Source organism: Balearica regulorum, chromosome 5 (assembly GCF_011004875.1).
Source record: "Balearica regulorum gibbericeps isolate bBalReg1 chromosome 5, bBalReg1.pri, whole genome shotgun sequence".
NCBI lineage: Eukaryota > Metazoa > Chordata > Aves > Gruiformes > Gruidae > Balearica > Balearica regulorum.
In genome coordinates this window covers 13,962,346-13,982,175 of record NC_046188.1, presented here as the reverse complement: position 1 = coordinate 13,982,175, position 19,830 = coordinate 13,962,346, and the positions used below count along the sequence as shown (strand labels likewise).

General features: G+C 43.1%; 1 protein-coding gene across 10 annotated transcripts in view; it reads left to right on the top strand.

Moving 5' to 3' along the window:
• EVL (Enah/Vasp-like) overlaps positions 1-19,830 on the top strand; it is a 160,120-nt gene that overhangs the window by 7,356 nt on the left and 132,934 nt on the right. For 3 of the 10 annotated variants that reach the window (XM_075753576.1, XM_075753572.1, XM_075753568.1), the window contains exon 1: positions 18,002-18,378. The exons of 3 other annotated variants lie outside the window; for them this stretch is intronic. Coding sequence is in view for 4 of the 7 variants with exons in the window: in XM_075753569.1 (XP_075609684.1) it covers positions 18,824-18,846 (23 nt within the window). In the remaining 3 variants the exon portion in view is untranslated. Of the gene's footprint in view, positions 1-18,001; positions 18,379-18,644; positions 18,847-19,830 lie in introns of those variants that run through there. 4 more of the 10 variants (XM_075753573.1, XM_075753565.1, XM_075753569.1 and 1 more) reach the window with 3 other exon arrangements.

Genomic DNA, 19,830 nt, shown 5'->3' with positions numbered 1-19,830 from the left:
CTGGATGCAGTACTGCAGGTGGGATCTCATGAGAGCAGAGTAGCGGAGGAGAATCACCTCCCTTGACCTGCTGGTCTTACTTCTTTTGATGCAGCCAGGATATGGTTAGCTTTCTGGGCTGCAAGTGCACACTGCTGGCTCATGTCCATGTGCTGGTTTATTCTCTGGAAGCCCCTCGTTGTTGAGAGCAGATCTTGTTTAGGTGAGCAGTTCATTTCTCAGGCAGTAGGTGTCATTCCTGCAACTTGAGATCTCATAGTTTTCTTCTCTCTTTCTTCAGCTTCAAATAGTTGCCAGGATGGATAGACATGTTTTTCTGTGGTTTACTATGGGGAACAAAAAAAGCAAACCCCAAAAGCTGTGTAGAGCAACTTGGCTTAAAGTAGTACCGCGAATTGTAGCGTGCCACAGGTGCAGCATGGGTAGATGGTCCAGTGGGGAGGACCTAGTTCAAGTCTGGCTTTGCAGCGAGGCTGTTCAGGCCCCATCCTTGTTGTGGTGATGTCCATGGTGCAGACGTGCTGTGCTTCCTTGGCTGGTCTGCGGCTGCTACATCTCTTAACCTTTTTGGCTTAATTTCTTTATCTGCCAGAGGATGACAATACTTACCTGAGAGGGAATAAGGATGATTAAGTAGCTAGGCCTCAGCCTAGCAGAGGATTTAAGGATAGGCTTAAGTTTGGTCCTATTGAAGTCATTGCTTTGCTAGAATGGAGTCTCCTGTTATAAAAGCATTTCTGAGGATGACAAGCATATTTATACTAAGTGCTAAGCATTACAGTAAAATTCCTTGTGTCTTGCTGTCCATTCATGCTTTCCTCCTCTTTCTTCTTTTCCCTTTCCCATCATTCGCTGCTGCTTCTTAGTCAGCATGGGCGTTGCTTCCTTCCTTCATCCCTTGTCAGTAAGCCACTCCCTCAGTAACGAGGGGATCTAGAAAATACACTGAAATGGTATTAGCAAGAAGTAGGGCTGTGGTTACTGTAATCCCTTTAATTGCATGCTGTATCCTTCTTTTTCCGTAGCTGTACACAGATCAGGAGGTTGGCTGCAGTGATGTTCCATGGGTGTATGTTTGCATGCAGCAGGAACAGCTAAACACAGCCAGGACTCTTGAATGCTCATGATAAAAAGTTAGCTTAAATAAGTAAATTCAAGTGAGAAAGCCGTAATTGGAAATAAGTCTGTTACGTGTGTGCTGGATGAGCAGGAATATGTCCTCAGCACTGAATAGACCTGTGGTCCAGAGGACATCAAAAGAGAGTTCAAAAATGCCTACAAAAACCTTTAAAAATCAGAAACAAGGAGGTTAAAATCATCCACGTATGCACATATTTTCATGCAGCTTGTATATATATATGTACCCATGCCCATTAGCTCCTTACTGTTGTTATTACCCAGTTAAAATGTTTTTGATACTGAAATCATCATTTTATTAAATGACTCTGTTTTGTCTGTCACTCTCTTTCCCACCTGCCAAACAGTACTGGGATTTGAGATAATCTGTGAACTCCTTTTTCAAAAGGATTTGTGATTTAAAATGAGAGAAATACTGGACTAGCATATTTTGACAGAATGAGGTAACTTTAATATTCTGACTTTGTCATGAATTAGTGTTGAGTGCTGCAATGCATTTGCATGCTAATCTTTCTATTAAATAACTAAATACATCACCTAGTTGAATCTAAGTCAATTTTTGATCCCACAGCTGTTACATTGAGAAGTAGGGATTTGAGTCATCATTGCCTTGCTATTCTCAAGCAATTAATTTCTTTGACTAGTCAGAGAGAACATTGTCTTATATACTCATTTTACCTGTATGCTTAATAAAATGTCCTATATCTGCCCATTTGTTGTTTTGCTTGTGTGGTAGTAAGAACCATCTCTGAGTATGTGGAACGAGGAGGTACATCCCTTCGTTTTGCTTCGGCATGTGCAGTGTTTTCCATTAGAGGAGTTCACCCAAGTGCTGCTTTGTCAGCTGCTACCAAAGTGATCCGTAACTCACAACACCATCTTACACCTCCACCAGTAGCTGGGTGTTGTGATGGATCCTCCCCAGAGCCTGACCTGCCAACTCTTGGCTCTGTATTTATTTGTTTTAATTGGCATAAAGTTGTCAAACGCTAGTTCAGAACTTATGAATCACAGACAACTACCACCAAGATTGCCATGGGGAGTGGTGATCCCTGGAGCCATGTAGCTTGTCACACACCCAGGAGCAGTCCAGAGCAGTGCCTTGCTCTACCTGCAAGTCAGTCCGGAGGTGGCCGTCTGCCTCCATCCTTGGAGATTTCAGCTGCCCACATCTCATGCTGGAGGCAGGAGAGCTGGCTGGTGCTACGGCATTAAGGTCTTGAAAAGACTTGTTCACATTCTTGACCTTATTACTGGGAACAGCATCCTTGATGTTTGTGAACTTAATGACTGTTGTGATAAGACCACTGACCGTAATAAATCTAAGTACGTGTGCAATATTGACAGGATCGGGGTCTGATGGAGCAGTGAAGGCAATGTGATCTAGTGGAGGGTGTCCCTGCCCACAGCAGAGGGGTTGGAACTAGATGGTCTTTAAGGTCCCTTCCAACCCAAACCATTCTGTGATTCTATGACTCTGTGATTCTATGATTCTTCATTTGAGGGCAAAACTCAGTGGCGGAAATTTTGTAGCTTTTAGGAAGGGTGCCAAAATCTACCCTATTCCTGTCCTGTGTATGGGAGTCCTCACTTTTAACATACACAAATAGGAACATGAGCATCTCTTATTTCAAATATCACCCCCACCCCACAAATGAACAATTGTTAGCTGAAAACTTGGCAGTAAGTCAAACAGCCTCTGCCCTCGGGGGGGGGGGGGGGCGGGGGGGGAGGCAGGCGGGTGGTACAAGGAGGTGAGAAGCTGTGGGGAGGGCTGGGGCTGGTGGAGCCATCCTGGTGAGGCTGGTCCTTCCCTCTGGGGAGTTCATGAGCAAAAATAGAAATGAGCAATGAAAGGAAAGATGAGCAGAGCGTTTAGCATAACTGTGGAGTGAGTGAGTGAGTGTGAGTGTGTGTGTGTGTGTGTGTGTGTGTAGTGGGGGTCCCAGTGTTGATCCCAAGGAATAGTCCTTCGGTTTGTGGTCCAGAAGAAGTTGCCCAAGGATGAACTGTGAGGGCTTGCTTGTCTTTTCTGTCCTGTCCTGCTAAACAAAAACAGTGCCAGAACTGCATGACTGCAATCCTTTGCAGGATCTCAAAAAACCTGAGCCAGCATACTATTTTAAAATTTCATCATATTAAATATGAGAGCGTTACAGAAATAGCAGAGGGGAGACTGAGCCGGGCAGCAAACTAGGGGAGATGGAAATGAGTTTGTAAGAGCAATAAATACCACGAGGACGTATCTCAAGCTAAGAGGCTTGTTCAGAGGTATGTGGGTTGAATGCCTCACATGGTGCATTTAGCTGTCATGGCTGTCACCGTGGCGGGGGCTCTGGCGTCGGTACTGGTGCGGGTCTGCTGTAGTCAGTGCTCCCAGTCTGAAAGCAGAGCAGCGGTGTTTTCAGCTGGCTCCGTCCCCTGAACCAGTTCACCGTGGAGCTGTGTAGGCATCTGCCAGCATCACACCGTGGGGAGCGGGAGGGAAGGCCGTGGTGAGGCCAGGACACATCGGGGCAGCCCCAGCAGAAATAATGCTCCATGTCCGAACCTCCTCTTGGTGGTGACTTCATGCTTCCAAGAGCTCAAATTTAATTCACTGCACGGTCTGATTATCCCAGTGGTTTGCTAAGGATTTCCATGCTAAATTGCTAAAACAATAGTCCTTCTTCCTTACTCAGGAATGCTTTCTGTGGCCTCATTCTTTACAGCGGTCTCCAGTCTTTGATCTCTTTGTCACTTTGGTCAAAGTCTGTCACTGCAGACTTAGTTGCACCCTGATGCCAGCTGTCATCTGTTATTGCCATCAGGGTCTGTTCAGCATCCTTTTCCTTCAGAGGTTTGGACACCTTTTGTGACCCTTAAAAAATGATAATCCTGAGTGGACACTGCAAAACAACCACCCCAGCTAAAGGTTCCCTGAGCAAACATTTTAGAGGTATGCTTGGGTATTAGAGGCTACGGTTAAGCCTGACCTTGCTAAAGTCCTCATCTTCTATTTGAATGCAGTGGGATTATAATCTAATATCAATTTCCAACTCTGATTCCCCAACACCCATGTCAATATGATAGGCCTGAACTGCAATTCAGCTTCACAGATGGTACCTGCATCGCAGAAAATATTAGATGACTAGTGCCCTAAATACGACAGAGTGCATTTGTCTACACATCTGTGATACAGAAAAATCTCTTTAATGGTAAAAAGCATAGTCACGTTAAGAGGAATGTGAAGGGAGTTTGCTAGAAGACTCAGTGGTGCCTTTTTAAGTGTTGGACAAGGTAAGAAAAATTACAATAAGACCTTAAACTGTGAATAAACATGACAAGTGATTTTAACACATCTGCCTAAAGAAGCGGGCTTTTATGATTTTTTGTTATTTTATTAAAAACAACTTTGATAACTGCTGTGTTTTCCTAATAGTACAAAACACTGCTATTTAAAAAATACCCACATCAAATGCCGCAGTTTCCTTGAGGATTGTCTCAGTTTCCTTCAGGACATGCATTTCTCACGGACCATTAACGTCTGTTCAGGTATTGCAAATGCAGGGGGGTGGAGAGGTGAAGATTTGCAGGGTCTGTTTCTCACTCTCCAGCCTCTGGGCTCCAGAGGAACTTCAGCAAAGATGGAGAGACAGGGGAGAGCCTTCATGGAGACCGAGCATGCAGCAGCCCTGCCAATGTGTCCTCTAGTACCCCTTTTCTGGGGAATTAATTTATTGACAACTTAATACTGTTGATTTTGGGGGGATTTTTCCAGCATCTTTTCTGTTCTCTGCTGTCTCTCTCTATTCTAAAGCTGTCTGCATAAGGATGTGAAGGAAAATTAATCCAAATCACCTAAAATGTAAATGTAAATTAGGTAAACTAAATTAAACCATTGTATATATTCTCTGTTTCAGCGTTCAAGTGACCTTAATTTGATTAAGCTTAATTCACATCAAAGTAAATTATACTAAATATGAAATAGGGTTGATTTAATTAATAATGAGTGTGTCTGCTGGGATCTAATATGGTTTGATTCATTACCGAAATATTAATTCAGATTACCTTTCTAGAGTTGTCTCATGTAGATAAACCCTACAGGTCAGTTTATTAGTTATGCCTAAACTGATGTAATTGTGTGTTGATTCCCCCTGGCTCTAGAAGGACCTTCCCACCACTCTCCTTGTGTGGGACCTCCTGAGCATTTTCTTGTAGGATGTCTTGTTAATTTGTTTGTTAATCGAGCCAAAGAAAATTCATCAGTTTTCTGTTGGATTAGCCAGTTTTTGACCTGGTTTGTGGCTGCATGGTGCTCCACAAGATAAAGGCAGGAGTGTAAATGTATGATCAAGGTGGAGAGGGTGGGGATTTGTTTCACCTCAGGTCAACCCTTTGTGCAAGAGACACCCAGTTTCCAGCACTATTCATACGCTGGAAGTTCACTCTCCATTGGGTTACGTAGCAGATGGGCTAGAAGAAGTCATGAGTCCTACTGGAGATGCTTAAAGTCAGATACCACCAGGTTCGATTTGCTTGGTGTTTAGGTACGACTGTCATGTATTAGTTGGCTCTGCCTTGTACTGTTTTCCTTTGGCTTTTTCTCTCCTTTGTGCCTTTGTAGTACTACAGCATGTACCTTCTGAATAGCCATCACCTAAATAGCTTGTGCTTTCAATATACACAAGCTCTACTGACCCACTTTCTTACTGCTTTTCTTCTTTTCTGTCTGTGGCTTTAAAGTTCTGTGAGTATATTTTTTTGCCGTATGATTATTAAAGGAACAGACACATTATAATTGCAAAGATAGGATAACTGGAATGGCTGAGACCTACAAGTTTTTGTGTAGGGTGTTTTTTAAGGACTTGCTTTGATTTCAAAGTTTTGTAGAAAAAAATTCCAATTTCATAGTGCTGTGCTTCGAGTGTAAAATAAGTAGCAGAACTGAAGCACCTGATAATTTTCAACAATTGGGCAAGTTGAAACAATTGGAGAGGCTTCAGGAGAAGAATGGATAATAAATATGAACTAGAGGTAGCAAAGTTGATCTAATTCCATAGCTTTTTTGTTTGTTTGTTTCTCTGAAGGTGAGTAAACTGGTATTTGGAAAATAGAGAAATGACCTGAAACCTGGCCTGAACTTTAACATGAACCCTAACTTTGATGCAAAAAGTCTCTAGACTTTGGGAGGCTGGAAGGAATATAATACTGTGCTTCAAAATTCCCTTGAAATCTATCCCCAGAGCACTAGGAAATGCTGGCTGTCCCTGTTAGCATCTTCACACCTTCTAGTTTCAGCTTGCACAAGTAATGACTCAAAACAGTGACCAAAGGGCTGCTGTCAGCCTCTAGAAGCTTCCTGGGATTATTTGGCTGATTCTGTGTGGAAACCAGGCTTTGAAACCACTGAGCTGTGCCCATCTCATCCTGTTTTAATATCAGCACACCCAGACACATAAACAATGTGCTTCTTCACGAGGCGATGAAAATCAATGAGGCTTTGAAAAGACATGCTCTTTAAAGTCATGACCTTATTTGGGAAGTTGCAAGAAGCTTGGCTGTCACAGGAGAATATTTTGGCTCTGTGACAGTTTCCTTTCTACGGTTCTTCAGCGAGGAATCTCCTGTGTTTGTGCAGTGATAACTTACAAGTGTTGCATGCCTTTTTTCCCCTCCCCAGGAATCTTTGCTGGAGGAGAACCTACTAAGCTGGTCGAAAGAGGCCAAAGACCCCTTTGGATCTCAGTCTGGTCCAAAGTATGTAAAGAAAGCAGGTTTTCAAAGGTAAAATGCAAAATTCTTGGTATTTCAGTATTCCCGAGCAGATGCACATATGTTTTTATTACAATTACTTCTCTATTTTTTTTTCCCCACTACTCATTTGTTGAGTGCTACCTTCTGTTTATGTAAGAGTGGGATTGTTTAGGAATAACCCAGTCTGCCATCACCATTTTGTTCCTTACACTCCTTGGGAATGTTTCATTTATGTTCCTGATGCCTTGGGAGCTGTGGTGGGATAAAAGAGCCTGTATGATAGAGATAAATAAAAAACTGAAGGGAAGGTGTCAGAGACAGAAGCATTTTAGACTTGGAGTTTTATGGCGAGAATAAAAGAGGAGAGAGAAGATTATCACAGCAGCATTTTGAAATGGTTTCAGAAGAGGTAGTTGAAAGAGGAAGAGGGTTTAGAGAAGAAAGTTGTGTGATTATAAGCTAAAAATCACTGTGGCTGTTGCTGAATCCCTTGTCCATATGATAAACCAATGGATATAAAAATATTGCAGAGACTTAAGCTGCACAATTTAGTGAAGTGTGGAGAGAAGAGCACCTCCAGGCCACACTGATATTGGAGACCTGGGGCACAATGACGAGCAATGCCATATGGATCTGTCATGACGCTGATACCAGAAAGGATGCCCATGAGCATCAACAAAACTGTTAAATAATAGTAGTTTTTTGGAGAGGTTGAGAAGTCAAGGGACAGAGTGTGAGGTTAACACAGTCTGGTTGTGGAACTAGTACCCATCCTTCAGATTTTACACCCCAAAAGGGTACAAAATATCCTCCTCCCCGGGATATGGGATCCTGTCCTTCATCTGTCCTCACTGGGTTTCCTTTGACCTGTTCTTGCCATTCCTGTGCTCATACTGACCCAACATACATTTCAGCTCTTCTCTGCTCTGCCCAGCAGAGCTTTCTGTTTCTGAGAAGGTGGGGAGGCAGCTGTAAAGGCTGATCTCTGTCCCCAGCCCAACACCACTACAGTGCCAAAGGAAATATTCATCTAGCACTGGGATGTCTTTGGAGAAGGGGCAGGTGGAGGGGGTGGTGAGTCTGGAGCAGAAACAGCCCAAGGGTCCAGCATTGCTTGTATTTCCCAGGCACCAACACTGTCTGATAATACTAATGTCACTTAATATTGTCCTCATCTAATAGCAGCCTCAGGCGGCAGAGAAAAGAGTGGTAGTGCCCATGGCAGTGGATGGGAAAGCAAGATACTTGTAACTTAGGAGAGCTGGAGCTGTTTGCAGCAGATAGGAGGAATGCAACTAGGAATGTGAGGCTGGAAAGAGCAGGCGTCAGGTTAGGCTGCTTTGCAGTGCTCTGAGATAGAAATGTGAGTTCAAAATGTGGAAGAATCGTGATGCCTGTCTGTGGCTGGAAGCTTAATAAGAATTTTGTGAGCAAGGCGAATAAGCTTTGGATAGTATTTGAGGTTTTGTGATGATCTCTCATTTTATGAGTCTGGGAATTCATTTGCAGAGCCTTGCTACTTCCGTCTTCCCTTTCAAGGTCACTGGGATGCACTGACTGCTCAGTGGCTTCATTCATTAGAAATTATCCAAGCCAGGATTTGACTGGGATGTTTATCTATGATGACCTGACCCTTTCCTTCAGTAAGTCATTCATACTTGGAAAGACAAATGTATCTCATGTTAGAGGACAGATCATGCTTTGCCTTCAAAGATGAGGGAAGTAGGATTTGGCTCATGAATAAATATTTAATACTTGAAGATACGAGTCAGTTGTCTAAACTGAATTGGTGCCCAGTTCCATTTCAAGTGCTCCAGAGTACCCAAGTGATGGATACGTGGCTGATGGCCATGACCTGTGGGAGACTAGACACTGTACGTGCACTTGGACACCCAGGTTTAAGCAACTGGTTTGAACCCCAAGCAATGCCAGGCAGGACAGCCGCGAGACTATGCAATGTTTCAGCAGTGAGCACTGTTGGGAGGAAACAACTTTTGTTTGCTGCAGTTCACTCTGGGGATTGGTGTGCAAAAAACAGTCAGTGGATCTGAAGCCAAGGCCACTCTGATTGCCAAACCCACTCCTGGTTTCCTCTTCTGTCCTCTCCTGGTCCTGTACACCTTCTTTGTGCAGTTTTGGGGTGGACAAAAGTGTATCTATCATCTCATTGCTTTTCCCAAGGTTGCGATCCGGTTGTGAGACAGACTGGATGTGTTTTGCGTGACTTGCCTGCTAGTCTAGCCCGAGTGATGAAAAGGACCAGGTCAGCACAGGCAGGGAGGCAATAGGTGTACCACTAAGCTTGATTCACGGTAGTGTAGGGCAATTTGCACTACTGTTCCTTACTTGGCTATAAAAATGCTACTAGCTCTACTACAGGTAGTTAATCACAGTTGTGTAGCCTAAGTAGGTGGGTTTTTTTAAAGACAGAGTGAGAAAACGGGATCATTCAGTTGCAAAATGGTAAGCCACGCAATTATAGCTGGGCAAGCAGCGTGTATGCGTGACCTCCTACTCTGCTCTCCCTCCCGAGCTCTCCTGGTTTCCTCTGACTGCAAGAAACATCGCTGGGACATGAACAGTACTGGTGGATGGCCAGGGCTTGGAGGCCGCTGGGGCAGGTTGCAGTAATGGTTTGATTTGTCAGAGACCTCCCTAGTTTGGACTGTGCTTTGAGCAGAGGTCTGGGAGTTGGCAGAGCCAAAATGAGAATTCAGACTTCATCAGTGACTTTGCTACACAGTCCTGAAGCAAGCGGTGTGGTTTCCTTCACTCTTCCATTCCCCACCTCAGAAATCCAGAACTTACTAGATAACTGACAGGAAAATTAGGATACGTATGGAAAATTCTGGATGTAGAAAGCAAAGCAAGGTGCTCCAAACAAAGGGTCTGTGTTAGTGTTTTACTTCTTTATGAGTGTTAGTGCTTGTCCTTTTGTTAGGAAACTGAATCTCATCCCCAGTAGCATTGGCAACTGGAGGACTGATGATGTTCAGATGATGTGGGGTCCTGAAAGCTGCCGAGTTTCATGGATTGTGTAAAGGCTTTTGCTGTGATGCTGTTTTTTGTAATTTATATGCATTTGACTCTAAAGTGTAACATGGAGCTTATGTAAAAAAGGTATTTTTGTGTTCATTTTGACACCTCCTTTAATTAAAGTGTCAGACCTAATAATGTTTCACTGAAGAAACCAGTGAACCCTCTCCAAGGAGTCCTGCAAGAGCACCAAAAAGAGCAGGAGTTCTCAGGTTCTTAGAAAAAATAATCAGTTTTTCAATCTTCAGTCTTTAGTGAAGAACTAATAAAGGATACAAACATGATATTTAAAACAATAGTTTGCAATTTAAACTGTCTGTTGTGGTTTTGATTTGCCATGGAATGCCATACAACATATCTCCTTGCTATATCTGGCTAAAAAACATTGAGTCTCGCTCCATGCTGTGTGAAGAAATTGGTAAAGCTGGCAGTAACCCACATGTTCGCTAGACCGACCCTTTGCAGAGTGCAGTGTTGCAAAGCTGCATGCTTTCAGAGAAAGACATCCCTGAGTTGTCTTCTATGCTATCGAATATACTCGTGGCCACCCATAACTCTCCTCCAGCCTTATAGGAAGAAGGCAGCATAAATTCTCAGAGTTGTAGTCTAAATGCATCAATGACTTTTTTTGTTAAAGATTATGTATAAACTTCCTCCACTATGTGTATTCTACTTAGGGAGCATAAGTTGTCAGTAAATAAATTCTGCGTGAGATGAGTTATCACAAAGGGGAGAGGCTGTGGGAATGACCTGGCATTTCTTGTGGAGTGGCTGCTGCAGCAACCAGGCACACTTTGGGAGCAAGCTGTGCTATCTCCATGGATGGGAAGGTCCTGCTCACAGAATCACACAGAGCCACGGAGGTCAGCAGGGACATCTGGAGATCATCTAGTCCAACCCATTGCTCAGGACCTTGTCCAGTTGAGTTTTGAATATCTCCAACGATGGTGATGCCGCAACCTCTCTGGGCAGCCTGTGCCAGTGTTTGACCATCCTCATGGTGGAAAAAGTTTCTTCTTATGTTTGAACTGAATTTCTGGTATTTCAAAATTTTTACCCATTGCCTTTTGTCCTGTCACCTCTGAGAAGAGTCTGACTTTTTCTTCTTTACTCCCCCATCACATATTTATACACAGTGATGAGTGTGTCTATGAGGATGTGATGGGAGACACTGTCAAAAGCCTTACTGGAGTCAAGACCTGTCAGTGTAGAGTAGGCCAGAACCTGACCAGTGTGATGTTGGTGTCACCTTTCTCTGGGTAGAAGCATAGCTTCAGTAGCTTCACACTGCTAGTATCTCCCTCCTGGCTGCAAGATCATATGGGTTAGTGTGTAAATCTGCTGATGGGTGCTAGGCTGTCCTGAAGCCTTGGAGGAATCAAAACTTTTCTATATTGTCATGGGAGTGAGCAAATGATGTTCTGAAATTGCCACATCTTATCTCTAGTGCTGCTGTCAGAAGCTGTTTCTGAACAAAGAAATCCGCAGTATATAATGAATAATTCCTTCACATGTTTTTTTCTAACATCTTTTGCATCAGTTGCAAGGGAAAGAAAAATTTGTTCTTTTTTTTGTTGGAAGCAGGAGCAGCATACATCTTAATGTGATAGCAAGGCAGCTAACTTTTGGCAAATTCTCTACCAGCAGTGCACTGGATAACCCTTACATGTCTCAGGTGAAATTCTGGGCCACAATCCATTCCAAGCTTTGACATTATGTCTGTGTAGAATCCCTGTAAGCTAATAGCTCCTAAGACCTTGGTGCTGTGATCTTGTGCTGCTGAGAGCTTCATAGAATCATAGAATCATAGAATGGTTTGGGTTGGAAGGGACCTTAAAGATCATCTAGTTCCAACCCCCCGCTACAGGCAGGGACACCCTCCATTAGACCACGTTGCCCAAAGCCCCATCCAACCTGGCCTTGAACACTTCCAGGGATGGGGCATCCGCAACTTGTCTGGGCAACCTGTTCCAGTGCCTCACCACCCTCACAGTAAAGAATTTCTTTCTAACATCTAATCTAAATCGACCCTCCTTCAGCTTAAGGCCGTTACCCCTTGTCCTGTCACTACACTCCCTGATAAACAGTCCCTCACCATCTTTCCTGTAGGCCCCTTCAGGTACTAGAAGGCCACAATTAGATCTCCTCCTCTTTTCTCCAGGCTGTTGAGCTTGCTCAACAGATACATGGTACCCATGGAGTTTTATCAATTGCAGTGAGGTTACTTTTGGCAGATAGAAGCAGAAGTATAAAACTTAGCCTTGATTTTTCTCCTGTCTACATCCTACCATTTAACTAGAGAGTCCTGAGGTCTAGGAAGACTCAGTTTGATACCAGGAGTACTCTAGACTCTGATATTTTCCATGCAGAATAACTTCTGGCCTGCCAATATACTTGATAATGAGTCCCCAATTCAGTAGGCATTAATGTGCTCATCTGTGTGTGGGAAGTTGCTTGGTTCATGCTGGCTGCTACTTTTGACTGTAAACATGCCACTGCGTAATTTAAATGCTTGTAAGATCCAGGCCATGGGTTTCCTTGAAAATGGCAAGAAGTCAGGGTGTTTATGGTGGTATGTGAATGCCTTTATTTGTATTCATGTCTGAAGTACACAGGTTCGTGTTTGTTGCTATATGATGGATACACTCCACATGAATGTCCGAATGTTTTATTGTCAATGTGTGCTTTAGTGGGTGACCTTGGTTTATTCAGGTGCTGTTTTCATATCCATTGGCATTTCATTTGATAGTGGTGATAATGCAAGTCTAGTTTTAGTATCCTGCTTCTCTTTTTTCCCACTTAATACCTCACAACTTGGAAAAAGTGAAATTGAGTAATTACGACTAGCTTGAAGGAAGTTCCCAATGGAAGCTTGCACTTCCTTTTATTTTCCCTGAAAGAGTCCTCTATGTCTTCTGCTCTGTGCTTGTACAGATTAAGATACTAATCAGCAAAGATGTAGCAGGTATAATATGCTGTGGCTGTCAGGTGAATATTGAGGCAGCGTAATTCATAATTGCTAAGGGGACTTCTGTACGCAGTGTGATTCAAATTAATTTGTGCTCTATTGAAAAAACTATGGCTGATAATTTTTTGTCTAGGAATAAATAGTACATTACTGCCTTGCACTTCACATTTGTGCAGCCCTGCACCTTTCCTTGGGAAAGATTTTCTATGGTTTTAAATAATTTTTCACAAGCAGGCAGAAACTCAGGCAGGAATGGTCATATCAACTAACATTTGCAACCTATACAGACTGATTTTTTTTTTTTTTTTTTTTTGGATGTTCAGTGGTATGACCATATTTCTTCTTCTACTGATTTGACCTTTATCTCAAATCACAGAATCATAGAATAGTTTGGGTTGGAAGGGACCTTTAAAGGTCGTCTAATCCAACCCCCCTGCAATGAGCAGGGACATCTTCAGATGCCCCATTCAACCTGACCTTGAATGTTTCCCAGGATGGGGCATCCACAACTTCTCTGGGCAACCTGTTCCAGTGTCTCACCACCCTCATCATAAAAAATTTCTTCCTTATATCTATTCTAAATCTGCCCTCTTTTAGTTTAAAACCACTATCCCTTGTCCGATTGCAACAGGCCCTACTAAAAAGTCTATCCCCATCTTTCTTAGAAGGCCCTTTAGGTATTGAAAGGCCACAAATATCCTTGTCTGTTGCTGATTGTTATGTCTTGTCTATTAAAACTACTAGGGACCTTTTCCATTTTCAGCTTTATATGGCAGTCCACACCATACAGTCCTAAACTTGACTGGATATTTCAGGCATTATTGCAGTGATCGATAGCTTAATAATCCATATGGGGCTTTAGTTTTCGTTCCGACTGGCTCAGTTCTGTTGGATTGCAAGTTGTGACTTGGCGCAATCCCCAAGGGCGGTTAGAAAATCAGTAAGAATCTCATTCTCTCTAGTTCACTCCAGCGCACCTTCCCTTAAGCACTAGAAGAAGGCAAATGGGGCTGTATTTGGAAAACATCCCATTTCAGCCCTGTGAGATGCTGTATGCTCGCCTGCACCTGGTACAGAGTCTCTGTTAATGAAAATGGTATGTGCTACTCCCAGTACGATAAGAATAAAGCCGTGGGAGAAAATCATGGGGAAGACCTCACGTCAGCTGTCCTGTGGTCAGGCCAAGCCTCGAGATTTGCAAAGCATGAAGTGTATTTGGGCCAAATCTGGGAGTGAAAAGCAATTTTTACCATGCAAATGTTCATGTGCTGTGATAATTTAAAGCTGTATAACATAGGTAGGATTTTTTTGGTGATAGTTAATGTCACAAAATCAAACTTTAGTGGTTAAACTGGAGACCAGAGAGTGAAAGGAGCAGTCTGAAATGTGGATCAGACTAATCTTGTGCATCAAAATTCACGTAGTGTTTTAAGGCAACATATAATAGAAATCTCATTGATGAAAAGAGGGGGAAAAAATGTTCATTTCCTCCCCACCCACCTTTTCCTTTAACAGCTGAAGGTTTAAGTCAAAACTCCAATATTGAATACACCGTTGTTCGGTAAACTTTAGGGCACTGTAATTATTTCCACAATTTTCCCAGTACCTGAACAATCTAAGGTAGCCATTCCTCCTTCTATTTCAATAATCCTTTTAAATCTTATTTTCTTAAGCCCAAGAAAGACTTTTGAACTCAGAGAAAATCCTATTGAGAGGAGATTTTTCTGGGATGCTGTCTGTGATTGCCATATCCTCCACTGTGCAGAAATGTTAGAGCTGTGGTGGATATATACTGATTATATATGCTCTTGTTGGCTCATTTCCCTTCTCCTTTCTGTTTTCTTCCTTCTGAATTGAAGTGAAAGCTAGATTTTTCAGTGCAGTTGGGTTTTTTAGTGGTCTGAATTTCAGTTCAGCATAATGATAATACAGGCTTAATGACAGAAGTCTGCTGTGTTAGTGGCTTTTTCCTTGCTTCAGCAAGGGAATAAATAGTTACCTCATTAAAATATCTCGGTCTGCTTGTGATCAGATAGTGTCACCTAGCATCTGGCCAAGGCTTTGGTGGAATCTCAGGTGAAGAGGACTGATACTGACACACTGATATACTGAATACCAGTAATGCAAGATGCTATTCTTGGGGAAACTAGGTTTTTAGGCAGAGTATCAACACAAGGCCCTTGTATGCCGCTTAAATACTAGCTAAAGCCAGAAATGTCACCATTATCCTCTGCCTTGTTCTGGTTTGTCTTATTTTCAGGCTTTTTTTGCATCCTTTGCTTCTTTGTCAAGCTTTCATCAAGGATAACCACTTCTGTCACGGTCTCACTTGTTTGTTAGAGCCTGGGATTAAAACTGCAATTTTTTTCCCAAAAGCTACTGATCTTCAGTGGGAAGGATCCCCCATTGCCACATTCATCTGGCTTTGGATCAGAAGGTGGGATGTGGGTCCCTCAGTTCCCATTACATTAGTTGCCCCACCCTGACTATGTTTAGTGTCATTTTTCTGTTCCGTGACGTGATTTCATTTAGTGGTAAAGTGTGGGATATTTTTCATCAAAGGTCTGGACTGGTTATGCAGCCAGGCAGGGAATAAACAACTCTTTCTTGTAAAAAAAATTGTTACTGGTTGTGGTTTCTGACATACCTTCTGTCTGCTTCATGAGACCTTCAGTCTGGCTCAGGATATGAGAAGTTACAGTTGTCTTTGCTAAAAAGTCATAAGGCAGTATTACAATCCTGCATTTGTATATGTATTTGGCCATTGCCTGTGTTCATGTGACTTTCTGAAGCTCCTGTGCATTCTGTTAGGTAATTGCACGCTGATCCTCATTCATGTCGACAATATGACATGATGGTCTCAGATCTTTCCATCTAATATGGGAATCCTAGTAATTAATTAACCAGAAATGACACTATTGGTTATCTCACAGGATAGGAGCCCTGCTCTTGCTGTCTGTAGGGCTATGAGCTGTTGTGAAAGTGCTGGCTAAAAAAAATTAAGTTAAAAAAAGTTATCCTACTGAATCCTTTCAGCAGCTGACCTCTACTGAATATGAAAGCCTTCTGGAGGGTGTTTGCCTTTCGAGTCCTTCACAGTGAAGTCATTGATGAGGGAAGCCTTGACTTGAACAGTTGACTATTTATTTGCATAGTGGCTCTTAAGAAACTGCAGAAATACGAAGACCAGACAGTGATTTTGTCAACACTGTTTCAAGGAGACTGAATACTTAAGGGAAGGAGTAGACTACGTTTGCTGTTAGTTCTGTTAGAAGGGGTTTTATTTTAGCTAGCATGAAAAATAAACACATTTCAAGTGAAAAATATCCCTCTTCCACTTGAATTCAAATTAGAGGAAGATTGGGATGAACAAGAAAACAGAAGTTCAGACTTTTCTTGTTCACCCATGAGAGATCTTGGCTAGCTCTGACTTTGAAGATAAAAACCTGTTTCCTACCAAGTTGATGGCAGAACACTTGCTTGCAAGGGGCTACCTCACCCGTGCCTGGCCGCTTGGGTACTGTATATACTGAGCATACTTCTAGTGAAGTTCAGCCTAAATACGGAAGATGACTTTTCTTGGTGGTTGTATTGTTCTCCTCTCTGTTAGTTTAAATCTTTTATTAGACTCTAGCCAGAAGCACCTACACCTTGCAGTCCCTCTCTTTTGGACGCTTATGGAATAGTTAATTTCTGTCAGATGGTGTGACTGCATGTGTTTTAGTGTTCCTACAGTGTGCCTTTATTGTCACTTAACACTATCATCACATTTGTTTAAAAGGAAATAAAAGCAAGCTCAAGGTCACTCCTGCATTAAAAAACACCAAGCCCCAAATAAATGTGGATTTTGTTTGTTTCCAGTGCTGATGTGGGGGTTGGTTGGTTTGTTTGTTTGTTTGTTTTTTTGCCAGGAGTTCCTTTCCATTTCACTCCAGCCCTTTCTGGAGCCTAATTTTTCAGAGCCGTGGGATCAGATGCCTCAGTTACCACAGCCTGTTACCTGTGTCCAGATGTGGCTGCCTGTACTTTGGATGCTTTTCCAGTCTCTGAATCCCGTAGCTCAGTGGGCAGCCACTGCCCTGGAGTGGGGTGAACCTCAGGCTCTTCAGGAGCTGTAGTTGGGTCAGGATGTTTCAGACTCCAGCCAAAATCCTTCATGTGAGAAACTGTTTCCTTGTACTGGAAACCAGCCCTAGCAGTAAAAGAAAGTGGCAAGCCGAGGTGGGAAGCAGCCCCAGAGGTGACTTTGAATTTGCTGCCTCCTCCTGACTTTCCCGGGCAGTGCATTCCCCCGCTGCCCCATAATCTCTCCCTCCCAGGTGAGGGGTTGATTTCCCAGGATTTGAATCTCCACCATTTCCAGCAATCCTCTCCCTTATCTGCTCTCTAGCCAGCAGCCACGTGGCAGAGCCTGTTCACCTTCTGCCTGGCCTATGCTGGGGCTGCACACTGCTGGGGCTGCACGCTGCTGTGGCACAGGTGCTGAGGCTAATCTGGTGTGTGCACAACTGCATGGTAGAACCTCCTCCCGTCCCTCCCGAGCACGTCGCCAAGTTCAGCTGGGGCTGCTGGGAGCCTTGGCGAAGTCTCCCTGTGAATAAGACCCATGCCATCCCTAAGTGAACGGATAATGGCAGTCATCCAGCCTGTGATTCTTACACGTCCACAATTTCCAAGGGGCTTGCTATGGGGATGATGAGCTCTGGCTCCTGTTTTTTTTGGGTCTGTTCCCCTGCGCTGTGAGCTGTGTTTATTCAACTAGGGTGTGCAACGCTGCCGGGCCACATTATTTAAGAGGAGCAGATGCATTGTCTATTGTGGAGCTATTCCGGAAGCATGCCCAAGTGCTTCCACACTCTGCTTCGGTGGGACCGCGCTACATACAGTAGGCGCAAACTTCATCCCCTGCCCAGGGTGCCTCGTCGCTCCCAGTTCTCCCCATCGGCCACTGGCACCGGGGCAGGTCCCGCCGCGCAGGGTGACCGGCGCAGGGGTGCTGCGGCCGTGCCAGGGGAAGGTTGCCTCCGGTTTATCACCCTGGGGGGTGCGTGCGGCGGAGATGCTCTGACCCAGCGCTCGCTGCGCTGTTGCCGTGGAGATTGCGTGTGCTGTTGCTAGGCAGCTGAAGCATCCTCGCTTGCACACTGCAATGCCATGAAATTCTCAACTTTCCTCCTTCCTATCTCCCTTCTTTGATTTCGCAGATATGACTCCTTTGGCTCTTATCCCGCTTCATTCAGTTGCACTGCTGCGATTTCTCGGTGTTAACCCTATAAACCCTAAAAAGCCCGCATGGCATTGCAAATGGGATTTATGGCAACGAATTCAGGGCTGAAGGAGTTAAAGTGGTTGAGGATAGACTACAGAGGAAATGATTTCTAGCAGATAAACTACTTAAAATGTTCTGGCATTCATGGAAGGGGAGGTTTGTGGCTGCAGTCTTTTGTTCCATCACTGATGGTTTATATGAATAAAAACACAGGCTAAAATATCACTACAAGGTAAGAAAATCAGCTTGAATGGGCCTAATTAATCTCTTCGGTTACAATATATACTTAGTTTTTTAGTATCCTCTGCTTCCGCTTACTGATTTTGATGTAGCATGTGAATGATAATTTAGCTATGGAGCCTGTCGTATACAGTATTTGACTTAGTTGGCTTGAATAATAAAGATATCAGCCTGTATTCTTGGAGTATACTGCATTAATCAGACTTGCAGGAATGATCACATGGTACTCTATCGCCTTTCCCTGTTAGCTGCTGCTTGTCAGCAGCTGGCTGAGCTGTAGGCTGCAGGCCAGTATCTGCATACCCTTTCTCTTCAGAATATTTCAAATATACTGTCTCGTCATTATGCATTTTGCTGCAGTTTGACAAACTAAATGGTCCTTCTGCACGTTAAGAAGATTATTTTAAATTTCAGAGCATTTGTGTAGTTACTAGGCCATGTATGCATTTGAAGAATTCAGGTAGGCTCTCTGTTTTATACATCAGTGTGCTTGGTTTTTGTTCTCACTAGGTTTTTGCTGTGTAATGTCAGTCAGCTCTACAGTTAGTTCTTCAATGTGCAAATATTTCTTGCGTTTTAAAATCTCTACCCTATGCATGGGGAGAAGTGCTTGAAGGGGAAGATGTAGGTAATGGTAGCTAACTGCATGATGAAGTGCAAAGCTGGGTAATTGATTATATCTTGCACAAATTTCATCGCCGTGCAGCCAGAAGCAGCGAGTACAGTGTAGTTATAAATATAAACCAGAAACTGTTCTGTTTAAAAGGGTCTTTGCTATTTTTGGTTCCGGAGAATCTGACAGATGCTCCTTCGAGATAGAATACTGATTGTGATAGAGACGAGAAAATTGATGCTTGGATTGTATATAGGATTATATTTTATGCTGCTGCAGAGTATACATGTCTGTTTTTCATAATGTAGCTGCAGAATTCTGTATGAATTACGTCTAAAATAACAATATGGTTAAGTTTGTTGGGATTGGTTTGTTGTTTGCAAACATTTGAGCAACTGTGATTGTTAGAGTATAAAATTAGCACCTTTTATTTGATATTGGTTCTGCTCAGTATTGCCTCTGCCCCCTCTCCTCCTCCATCCCCACCCCCAATATAACTCCATCCTTATGCAAGTATTGAGGTCTCTTGAAACCATAACAGATTTTTGAAGACACAAACCAGAATTTCTACCCTCACTAACAGAGTTGATTATTTTATCTGCAATAAAACAGTATTGGACTTGAAAAAATTCTGGTCAGTAGTTGTGAGGTAGGGGCTGTCTCACTTTTTTTTTTTTTAAATTTGTTTTGCTTCGTGTATTCAGTTTCTCATAACTTGTGTTATAAAATTGTCCAGATAAAATGGTGACAATGTTGTAACAGCATTAGGGATTGCCTCATGATATGTTTGTCTGTATATCATTATTATAATGTATCTTAGAAATACCCTTT